General features: G+C 43.0%; 1 protein-coding gene across 1 annotated transcript in view; it reads right to left on the bottom strand.

Annotated features, from left to right (window-relative positions):
- adgrv1 (adhesion G protein-coupled receptor V1) overlaps positions 1–12,150 on the bottom strand; it is a 110,271-nt gene that overhangs the window by 55,617 nt on the left and 42,504 nt on the right. Inside the window, 18 exon segments of the mRNA XM_063896298.1 lie at positions 177–277; positions 471–631; positions 2,294–2,433; positions 2,524–2,770; positions 2,886–3,058; positions 3,302–3,709; positions 6,010–6,252; positions 6,410–6,581; positions 6,666–6,783; positions 6,899–7,162; positions 7,826–8,394; positions 9,055–9,193; positions 9,372–9,543; positions 9,686–9,829; positions 9,931–10,210; positions 10,287–10,507; positions 10,775–10,924; positions 11,876–12,115. Of these exon segments, the coding sequence (XP_063752368.1) occupies positions 177–277; positions 471–631; positions 2,294–2,433; positions 2,524–2,770; positions 2,886–3,058; positions 3,302–3,709; positions 6,010–6,252; positions 6,410–6,581; positions 6,666–6,783; positions 6,899–7,162; positions 7,826–8,394; positions 9,055–9,193; positions 9,372–9,543; positions 9,686–9,829; positions 9,931–10,210; positions 10,287–10,507; positions 10,775–10,924; positions 11,876–12,115 (3,942 nt within the window).

The raw sequence follows: 12,150 nt of genomic DNA, 5'->3' as shown, positions 1-12,150 counted from the left end.
CCCAGTTTTTAGAGATGTGGATAAGGAGGAAAAAAGAGAGGGTAGTATTTTCTGACACTTTGTGAGTCTCCTTACACACCGGGGACATATATTTATGTATGCAAGACAGCAATAAGTGCATTTTGCATAACAGGGGACCTTTAAAGGACTGTAGTATTAGAGCAGAGCTGTATTACCTGGGTCCCGAGGCAGCTGAGCATCATGTGAGTGAGCAGTTTGGCAGCAAACATGGGGAAACGGGAGCACAGAATGTGGGATATGATGGCCAACGCAAAGCCTGTGGGGGGAGAACACATTCAACCAACATTAGAGTTATATTAACAAATGAATGACATGAATCAACAGCGGCTATTTATAACAACGTGGGAGGAATATGGGAATAAACACACCATAGAGAAAGCTGAAAAGTGTGCAGTGCGCATGCAGAAAAACACGGGAAAACTACATGAAGAAGAGAGTGTGTTTTGTACCCGAGATGCAGATGAATCCCGAGGCGTAGAAGGCCTCGTTGTAGGAAGCAAGCGTGGCAAACTCTGCATAGGCGCTGTAGATGGACAAGTGGGAGCAGGCACACTCCACATAGTTCCCACTCTCCTTCACAACCCTGCAGTACTGACCATCTGACGACCAGCTAGAGGAAAGAGGAGAGGAGACAGGAAGAGAAGTGAAGACTTATGTTAGAGTTTAAGAACAGGCAGGTGAGACAAATCCCAATGCATTGCAATGAGCCTGAAATACATGTTTTTGAGTAAGTCCAATATCCGGAGACAGTGGTTTGAAATTTGCTCCCAATGGGCATAGCCATATTTATCATGCTCCATATTTCTGGAACAAACTTCCCAAAAAGTCGGCTGCTACTCTTTTAAAGGGGCCGGCTGCTGCTGTACTTTATACGATTGTCTACTTTCTTTTTGGGGAGAATGCTGCTACTTATTTCTGTTCCATGGATTGTCGTAACTGACGTGTGCTTTCCTGTTTTTATTCTGTCACTTTTTTGCCTTTTTGTGGCGATCCCTTTGCTGTAACATTGTACATTTCCCCACTGTGTCGAATAAAGGACTTCTGATCCAGATAATATGTTCCTTTTGCATGTCCCAATGCTTTGTAACGCACTTTGAATTTCCTTGTGTTGAAATGTGCTTTATAAATAAACGTCTTGTGTTGTGTTTACTGTTCTTTATCTGTTGTCACCTTCAAAGATACATTGCAACAAACCATAACAATATAAACATGTTTGTGCTGGATATGTTTACACAACCAACCCACAGGAATTGAGAAAGCCGGATTTGACCTTGCATTTACAGCAAGAAGGTCACTCTGCAACATTGACCTTTCCCTGTTAAGGACTTTGCTGCTCCCTCCTTATCAGTCTGTCATCTGTTTTCCTTTCCGCGATGCATCTCGTCCAAGCAGTCGTTACGCCCAAACCCAAACCTGCCAATTCAGGACTCACACAGTGTTCCAGCCAAGTCCCATTCCCCGCCCCAGGAATGTCCTCGACAAACCCAGAGGGAAGATTCAGCGTGTGGAAGACTGGATGTGCAGATAATAAACACAATGATGTGACCCCCTCCTCCCCCATGGCCACTGAGTTTTCCCTTCTCTAAGCAAACTGGTTTCAGACCATCCAAAAAGGGTGAAGGTGAGCCCAGGGTATTATACTTTATACTTTAACTCCACTTGCTTTTGGAGGCAAAACTTTTTCCTCCACTATTTTAGAGCTTTAGTTACTGGCTGATTTGCAGGATTTTACGCAGCATAAAAGTGATGAACACATAAATGCATAAATAAATATAACAATGTGCAATGTGGTATTTTTACTTTTGGTACTTTAAGAATATATGGATGCTGAATCATTTGTGCGTTTTTTAAGGCAGGATTTTTATCTGTAACTGTGTATTTTTATACTGTAGCGTTACTACTTTTACTTCAGTGAAATATCTGAGTACTTCTTTCACCGCTGGTCAGACAGAGGTTGTAAATAATGTAGGTGAGATGATGACCAGGTAACGCTCAAGCAATAGCCTTGTCCTTAAGGAAAGAAACATTTTGAGGGTCAATTTGCGGTTTAAAGTTCATTTAGAATATCTGAGCTTCTGTGGCTTATGGAGAAATCCTCGGTTTGGTGGTTTGTGGTTTGACCCTGAGTACCAGCAGTCAACATGTCGAAGTGTCTGTGGGCACGATATTTAAATCCCATATTGCTCTCATAATTATGTCTCTGTCTGGATAAATGCATCAGCTAAATGACATGTAATGTAAAATCTGAACTGGTGTGTCTGTGGTGGGTTACCTTGCGGTGGTCTGGTTCCAGAGCAGGCACACAGACCGGCCTGGTTTGACTTGTTGACCGGGGGTGTGGATACGATACACCACCTCTTTGCCGTCTTCCAGAGGTCGGGACCTTCTGTCCTGCAGGCTGGCTGAGAAAACCTGGATATGAACAGAGGAAAAGAAGAGGGTTCATAAATGGGTAATTAATACTGGAGCAATACTGCCATCTGCTGCTCCCAGCTTCCATACCTTCCCACTGAGAGCAGGGATTGTGTCATTCCTGAGGAACCAGTGTTCGGTTCTGAACTCGGTCAGCTGGATCCGGCTGAGGTTTCCACAGTCAGCTGTCAAGGCTGCGGGTACAGCCAGCAGGGTGTCAGGAAGCTGGAAGAAGTCTGCATTACGGCCCCGGAATCTGTGTCCGTTGATCTGGGTGGGGTACCACTGGAAAGCAGAGATGGTCATATGGGGACATGTTTCCAGGATGGTGCCCCTTCTGGAGAAATCACACAAAGAAAAACATTTATGAAAGCAAACATGAAAACGTTGCACATTTATAAAATCCCTCATATGGATATCTCCTTTCCACTCGCTTTAAATGGGACACTCACATCTCACATTGACTCTGCGTGAGGAGGGAGAAAGCGAATCGCTCGGCAACCTCAGCAAGGTGGCTGAGGCCTCGGGTGTCATCTCTGCTGGGGTTGGCCAACGCACAGAGCAGGTCGTAGGTCAGGTTGCGGCTAGTCACCTGGAGAGGAGTCCTGTTAGCCTCGGCAAGCACCTGATCAGAGAGATGGATGGAGAAATTCAGCGAAAACTTATTGAGAAACGCTTGGATTTCCAATTGTTTGATCTGTTGATCTGCATGAGTGGTCCTTATTTGGTTTCTGTGTCTCTTTTTTAATGATACACTGTTTTATCTGCAGCTCTAGCTACAAATAGACTAAATACAATTAGATTTCAATAAAGTTTAGCTATCAGTATAAAGGAAATGCTTTTCTCCACAGGCTTTGATCCCTCTTACCTTCTCCAGAGCTTCGAGCACAGCGACCATCTGCTCCCGAGACAGAGGCGTTGAGACCTTATTGATCAGTTCCTGCAGCACCTGGTTCAATATAACGGAGTCGAGGGGCTGGTGTAATGGTTCCAGTAGGAGCCATACAGCTTCACTGGCTGAATTCGACACCAGAGTCACGTTAGCCAGCCCGAACTCAGGGTGCACTCTGGCTCCACCTGAAGCGTTGTAGAGCTCCACCTGGAAGCGTTTGGGTGTGGGTGGGGAGGAAGCGAAGTCGGGTGTGAGGTAGATCTCCAGTGATGTGTTACGCTGGCCCACAGCGAAGGTGAGCAGACCCTGCTGCTGAGGGAAGTCCATCCCAGCCTTAGCAGGACGGATTACAGAGGGGCCCACAGCCTCCTCTCTGGGCAGTTCCTGGAGGACAAACAGAGGAGTTAGGATAACCAGCTAACCAGATTTGAATGTTAGAGCCAGGTTTTTGTTTTGTGTAAAAGGTTAAATTATATCTTCAATTGAACTAGAAAGACTGCAATTCCCCCGGCGATGTTCAATCACAAACACAGATGTGTAGAAGAAGCCGACAAGACACACTTCTTAACCATTTTGATATACAGCCCCGGAAAAAATCAAGAGACCACTTCAGCAATATCATTTTCTCTTGTTCTATTATTTATAAGTTTGTCTTTGAGTTTAATGTTATTATTCTTATTATTTTTTGTATTGTAATCTATGAACTACTGACAATGTTTCTCTGTGTTGAAATCCAACAGACACTGGAATGGCTGCCACACATGTAGAGATAAAGATTTGAGAAAAATTTGGAGTGGTCTCTTCATTTTTTAAAACAATTTAATTTGGGATATGCTTCGATCTGCTTTGGTGTAGAATCTTATGAAGAAAAAAAACACCTGCATAACATCAAGCTAGCGTCACGAGTCCTGAACACTTCGAGTAAACTAAGAACTTGAAAGATATCTAATTGTGATTTGAAAGGCGTCCGTAGTAGGTGCACATGAGAGGAGTTGAATGTGTTGTTTGGTAGCATTATGAACACAAAAGAAGGCTGGGTTTCATACTGCGCCAAACCTTTGTCTCACAGTATTTCAGAGAGATGAAAGCAGATGACCCGGCCGTGTGTCTCGGTTGTTTCTCTGTTTGAGTGCACTACTCTGACTTTGATCTCCAATATCAAGATGTGTAAGTGTGAGTGAGTACTTCATGCTCCCGAACTGACTGTGCTGTAGCATCTTTTATCACGATGCCTCGCACAGGTGAAGGAGGAGGAAGGCAGTGAGATCAAAGAGGCGAGGAGAGGACGAAACATTTGTCATCGACATCAAATAAACCATGTTTGTTATTAACATATCTATAGTGGCAGTATACCTCTATCAAATAAAAAGAAAGATCACTACTAAATGCAATTAAATTGATTGCGTTTCATTTTGAAAGACCTTTGTGTATCAGGATTATATCATGTAACATCTGTGTTAAATTAGATTGAACTATGTTTACATTTTACACTAAACCTCTCTGAAGTACAGTCCCAATTTAGAATAAGGGAACACAAAAATCACCCCCCACCATCCCTCTAATAAAAAATAAAAAGCAAGAACATATTATGACACATAACATAACTTATAGAGATACGATACTACATTTTTCTAACTGGTATAAGTAATGAGAGTGTTACAAAAAAGACGAATAAGATCAGTAAATTATTCAGTTTGTGTTAAAAAAAATGTGGAAAATCAGGTCAACAAAACCAGGTCAGACAGAGAGAGATGAACATCTTTCAGGTGAAATGATTGGGGGGAAACGTTATATCTTCCAGTAAATACTTTGAATAACATTGGCCTGGATTCAAAATTAGATATCCGTCAACACAGAGTGACATAAATAAAGATTGCCTCTAGGACATACATTTAGGTTTAATCTCAGAACAATTACAAATACTATTTCAAGCATTTGCATTTCTTCAGTGCACTCAAAAGTGTCAATAATGGTCTAAAGCAGTGGTTCTCAACTGGTCAAGCCTCAGGACCCACCTTTACCTTCGTCAATAAATCACGTCCCAAAGTTTTAAACCATTGCAGTAATATATATATAGCACATATTTGTTTGTATGAAATAAAAACACAGACTTGGAGCCAATCCTTGATCACTACAAAACAGCATTTTTCAAAACCGTTTCTGGTCTCTCACATTTCCAGTAGAACGGCTACTGCACGCAGCATTAGACATTTTAGCCTTCAAAATAAAGGTGGCCTTCAAAATAAAAGTTTGACTTTTTTCTGTGATTTCTTTTTTTTCTCTTCACTTGCATAACTGCGACCCGCTCAAAATGGGTCCGCAACCCACTTTTGGGTCGCGACCCACCAGTTGATCTAAAGTGGTCTAAAGTGTTTTATATAATACTATCTTTTCCCCTTCTAGCTCTATAGATATTCATACTGCTGTTCATATTGTTTATACCCATAAGTAGTGTTCATTCTGTACATACTTAAGCCTTTTGTCATATTTATGTGCTTATATGTAAACATGACTCTGCACTTCCCTGCCTCTTTTGCACTTCTGCTTGGATGCTAATTTCATTGCCCATGCATTTGTACCCTACGGAATAAAAGCAAGGTTTAATCTAATCTAATTATACGTCTGTATGACCGTCATTTATAATGTATGCTTGTGCGTGACTTCTACACATGTTTGTTACCCACCAGTGTTCGGTATTGCACGGTCATGGCGGAGGCGGTGCTGGCTCGTCGCTGGACCTGCAGACTGAGCCTGGTGGTGGTCAGGGTGGCGATGGGCAGTCTGTGACCCACAGAGAAGAACATGACGCCTCGGGGGTCGTCGCTCTCCACCAGGGTGATGTTGGCGAAGCGGGTGGTCTCATTGATGGTAGCTCCAGCCCCCACCTGATAAATCTCCACCAGGAACCAGGTCTGCAGCTCCGGCTCCTGCAGCAACACAGAAGGAGGGATGGGTTTAATTTGTGCACCACTGAATTCTTTATGAATACTCTGGAAGTCCTGGGGGGAAGCATGACACTGAGGAGGTGGTGGGAGAAAAATGTCTAAGCTGTTATCAAACTTGTAGCCCACTCTTTTCTCTCACCTCATCATCATGGACCTCCAGAGCCAGAGCGCAGAGTGTCTCTCCTCTCCGACACAGCGCTGCTCCTGAGGTCTGCACCAGCTCTCTGCTCAGGTTCACTCCATTGTTGACCAGACTTAAAGCTGCTTTGGTGAAGGTGACTCTCCAGAAGACTTGCAGATCCTCAAAGGCTCTGAACACAGGGAGAAGGAACACACTTACAAACAAGAGACAAGAAAAACCGTTGAAGATAAGACAAAGTGAGTTGTTTATTTACCTGTTTTCCTGTCTCTGCAGATAGAGGAGGGCAGTTCTGTTCTCTGAATCCTCCTCCAGGACTTGGCCCATCAGAGAATCAAGACTGAACCCTAAGATACCGTTATGGAAGTCACTCCCTGGTGTGGATAGAGGGAAGGATAACATTTAAAACTCAGAAAAAGAGAAACAGAGAAGAAGAGTACAAATAAATATAACATAACACAAACAAATGTCTTTTTAAAATTATTTTACCGAGGATAGTGATCTTGGCATAAGCACCGAAGCCCTGGTGAGGACTGTCTGTGATTTGCGCTCCCCCCTCCGGGTCACTGAGGTAAATGTAGAACACTTCCTGTCCCTCGGGCTCCGAGTCGTCCAGAATGAGGAGGACCACTTCTGTCTCATTCTGACCGGCCTGAAGAGACACCATGCTGGACTCTAGGCGGAAGTCCTGCTCCTCCTTTGCCAGGGTCCCAGCTGGGTCAACGGTGAAGGGGAGAGGTGTGGTACTCCCATCTAAAATAAAAAGCAACAACTGTTAGAATCAGCAGCTTAGAATATAATATACTATTGTTAAGGCAAAACTCAAAATAAAAGACATTGCTTTAATAAATAAATAAATTTCTACAATTTTTAATATATATTTTCATTTCTAATTGTTTTATAATACGTATAAGTATAAACTGAACTAGACGTGCATTTTTCTAATGTTGTTAAATTTGGTATAATATTTGTATGTATAATAATTAATTAATGATGTATTCATTTATTTTATATTAATGCTTTTAATCTTTTATTTTAATAAATGTTTCTTTTTGTCAATAAAAATTAAATTAATACTTTTCATAATTTATCAAATCGTTGATAATTCCTCTAAAAATTGTAGATTATTTAAAATGTTTTTTATAATTAAAATGTTTAATTCTGATAAACAGGACATTCTTTTACATTTTCATTGTAGTTATTTCTTTGTATAGATTCTAATTTAAAGTTAACATTTAAACATTGTATCTCTATTTTTATCTAATGATATTGTTTTAATACATTTTAAACTGTTTTTATTTTTACTCAATTCCTCTTACTGTGTTCATGTATACACCACTACACATCAAATCAACTTTCTTGAATCTGTAAACCTACTTGGCACCACACCTGGTTTTGATTCTGACAAACACTCACCTCCATATGCCTGGACTCGGACCCTCACATCCTGGGCCATGCTGTCGGACCTACGCACCCTCAGCACCACCCTCCTCTCCCGCTGCGTCTCCTCGTCCCGGTCCTCAGGAGTCTGCACCAGCCCGGGTCCGATGCTCAGCACTCCTCCCGTCACATCGCTGGCTAGGATGGTGACGGAGGCCACACTGTGCTGAGGGTTGAGGCGTGGAGCGGAATCCGCCAAAGCTACGTCTGGATTCAAGACTTGAACGTCTGTTAAATTAACTTGGAAGTGCTCGTCGGCCTCGGACAGGGAGTCGTCCAGAATGGAGAGGCTGAAGGAGGTGTTGGTTTGGCGAGGGGAGTCAAAGACCAAGCGTCCGTCTGGCACTGCGATGAAGTCCTCTCCGGCTGCGGCGCTGCCTGGTACTGTGGTGTAGGAGAGGCCGGTGCTGTTGCTGCGAGAGCCGTACAGCCTCTGAACGTAGAGCGTTATGGTCTGGATGTCCTCTGCGATCACCAGCTGCCGGGAATCAGGAGCAAACTGGTAGATTCCCAGCGGCTCCACTTCAGCGACAGTAAACCCTGACCTGTGCAGGGAGAGGGAAAGCAGAGGGGTTACATTTGACATAAATACTTATGTACATTTTATTATCTAAAACTTTAGGAAAATGTCTCGTAGGGGTTGGAATAATAAGAGAAAATAGAATGGGGACATAAAATAAAATGGGGTAAAAGAGAGGATTTTATTTATATGAATTTGAATTTATTTGCAATGTATTAGTTTAATGTTTATGTAGAATCAGAATACCTTTATTCTAATAATTATTTGGGCTGTTTTTAAATAACATTATTATTATTTATTTTATTTATATTTTTTATTTCATTGACCGCTTTCGGATTTAAGTCATATAAGTATTGCTTGTAAGGTTTTAATTTATATATATATTTTTCATGTATGGACAAACCAATAAATAGATTTTTTTTTAATGAACAAGGATGAACCGTAAAAAAGATCCATGAATAATATGCTCTCATCTTTAACTAGTTATAGTAACATGCAGTATGTTCCTGAGCTTTTGTACTACTTTATTGCACTTTTATATATTTTACTCTGTGATAAATATATTGTATGTTGCGTTGATGAACATATAAGATGTTAAATTCCCAAAACGATGCTGTGCTTTGAATCTTTAAATCATAAAATGTATTAACTCCATCATAACTTCAGACCACTGTGAAGCCGTTACCTGAGCCTGACAGGACTCCCTGCAGCGGGGCTGGAGGCAGCAGTGAGGTGAACAGTGTAGGAAGATGGTTCAGATGCATCATCAACAGCTGTCAGAGAAATGGACTTAGTCTTCTCTCCATGGGCCAGGGTCACTGAGCCTGAATATGAGGAGAGGAGCATATTATCAACACCATGAAAGCATCTGTCATCAGAGCCTGTTAGAGCTCAGATTGGTTCACTGAATAACATGTATGATATATCAAATGATAAGACGTCTAAATGACACCTTATATTTTAGTTAAAGAAGGCAAAATCATCTGTCTATGGGTGCTTTACCTGAGCTTGGCGTAATTGCTCCCACTCTGAGCCCGGGTGGAGTCTGTCCTGCAGGATACCCAGCTGTCCACTCCACCCTGACGTCCCCAAACAGACCAGTTCTAATCACCTTTGCTTCACACGTCCCCATTTCTATATTTGAAACCTGCAGAGCCAAGGAGGCGAAACCAACCTACACAACACATGTCAGAGAAGACAGGAAATATTACTCCTTTACAATAAAAGACTGTCAGTGATTACATTAATATGCTTAACGATTATGTCTCTTACAGCACTGAGGTGTAGATGAATATAATTGGAGAGATGAGACTTACCTCTGAGCTGGCAGCTTCTTCGGGGACAGTCATCGTAGCGACACTAGCCTCATGAAGGAGGCGAGGTGGAGGTGCGAGGAGAGGACCAACTAGCCTCACATCAGTCAGCTCTGCAGTGAAGCTGTCACCCACTGTCAAAAACACCTACAGGGAGAGAGGCAAGACAAAGTGTTGAGAGAACTGAGCTTAAAAAACTAAATTACTTTGGTATTCTAGGGTTTCTGCACATGCATGCTCATCCTCACCTGGTTGCTGATGGGCAGAGTGATGGTACTGAAGCGCTGTCCCTCTCTGAAGGACAGCCTCCCTTCAGCCTGTCCTCCCAGGATCTCCTGGATGTCCATCACTGCATTGATCCCTCCACTGACCCTATAGCCCACACTCGTGTTTCCAAACAGCCCCTGATGCCGGGTGACATTCATCACCAGAGCTCTGCTCACCTCAGAGTCTGACACTGAAATCATTATGGACACTTCCTCTGGGTTCAGGGCAAACACACCGTAGGGCTCATCGTTAGCACGCACCCTGTGGAGGAGAGAGGAAGATTCATAAAGAGTTCACTCAATGTTAGACTTTTCACCTGGAGGTCAATTTGACAAACCTGATGCGTGTCCTGGTGAGGTTTGGGTTTGCATCCAGAGTAGCCCCACCCTCCACAGCAGTCAGCTGGACGGTGTAGAGCTCCTCCAGCTCCGGCACTGTGTCCGGCAACAGGCTGAGGACAATCTCCGCCTCCCTTTGGCCCTCTGGGATCATCACAGAGCCGGATAAGACGAGGAAGTCCCCCGCTGAATCTGAGTCGCTCTGGATCTGCCAATGCACCTGAGGAGAGAGAGAAAGTAGGGTTCTGTTTTACTGAGTAATTATGGATTACAGGAATCCAAATAAAGGGTCAAACATTCAGACAGAATACAATTTACAATGCAAGACACAGACATAAAAACAAGTAGTGTAGTATGAAGTGTGTGTATGTATGTGTGTGTGTGTGTGTGTGTGTGTGTGTGTGTGTGTGTGTGTGTGTGTGTGTGTGTGTGTGTGTGTGTGTGTGTGTGTGTGTGTGTGTGCGTGTGTGTATAGATGTGGTCTCACCGTGATGTTACCCATGACTCCCTCTCTGCGTGTGATGAGCAGGGTAATGACTAACGGACCCTCTGCTTCGGTGGACTCGTTGTAGAGGCGCTCCCGGAGAGCATCCTCAGTAAACTGGACAATTCCATTCGGGTCTCCAAACTTCTCTATCTGGGGGACACAAACAGGAGAGAGCAGGGGTGAGGACGGAGACTCCCGTTAGATTTGATATCCATGTGTCTGTGTTTTATTGGCTTATTTGTTTTGCTTTCCTTCACTTATACATTACTATTGCTTAGGAGTCAATGCAGGTGTATGAACCAATACCCCCCTCACAAACACACACATACAGTATACACACATACACACACTTTCAACAATCCCATTTTCTTCCTTTTTTTACATTTAGTTGTTATTTTATTGTGTCATGATCCTTGTTTCGTGTCTGTCATGTCCTTGTGTTGTGTTTTATTTTGAAGTGTTTTCCCCTCTTGTGTCACTCGTAAAGCTTCACTTCCTGTCTGCGTTTCCCTCCTGGGCCTGATTGTGTCATTGTGTTCACCTGTTGCCCCTGTGTTTCTCCTCCCCTCTCCAGCTGTCTCTTGTCTTGTGATTACCCATGTGTATTTAGTCCCTGTTTCCCTTTTGTCTGTTGTTCGGTCATCGTCATTTCTTCCCTGATCCTTCTATGTTACCTGCCTGTTCCTGTCTCCCTTCATGTCTGGAGCTAAGTGTTTTTCATGTCCTGTGTTCTCCTTGCTTCGTGCTTTCATCAACAGCTTTTGAATAAAGCTCGCTTTTTGTGTTGGACCCTTACCTGCTTCACCCAGATTTACTGCACTTGGGTCCTGTTTCCCCAACCCTGACATATTGTTGATTTTATTATATGCTGTCTATTGGTGTGCCATCACTATCAAAGTCATTTTCATTTTTTAATATTAAGATAAGACAGGAAGTACTTTATTGATCCCAATTTGGGAATTTGTTTCGTTGCAGCAGCATAAAAACAAGGCAATGTAATTACAATAAAATACCATTTAAAAAGAAAGTAAAAAAGATACAAAATGTTTGCGTGTTGCATGTTATGTGTTATTATATGTTCTGTGTACAATAAACCAGTACCTTGAGCGTGATGGAACCAGCCTGAGGATCGACATCCAGCTCTCCAGACAGAACGCTGAGCTCTATAACGAACGTCTCCTCCACCTCCACTTCCCCGTGAGGGAGGATCCTCAGCTCTATGGCCTGTGTACCCTCCTGTCCATCACTGAAGAAGAAGGAGCCGCTCACAGGCTCTCTAATGTCTGTGTTGAATGGAGGGAGGACCTCTCTGCTGTTAGGCCCTCGGATGATCCAAGCAACCTGTGAGAAGATGATGAAGAAGCTTCAGTAAATGC

Source organism: Eleginops maclovinus, chromosome 12, assembly GCF_036324505.1.
Source record: "Eleginops maclovinus isolate JMC-PN-2008 ecotype Puerto Natales chromosome 12, JC_Emac_rtc_rv5, whole genome shotgun sequence".
Lineage (NCBI taxonomy): Eukaryota > Metazoa > Chordata > Actinopteri > Perciformes > Eleginopidae > Eleginops > Eleginops maclovinus.
This window is presented reverse-complemented; position numbering and strand designations above follow the sequence as displayed.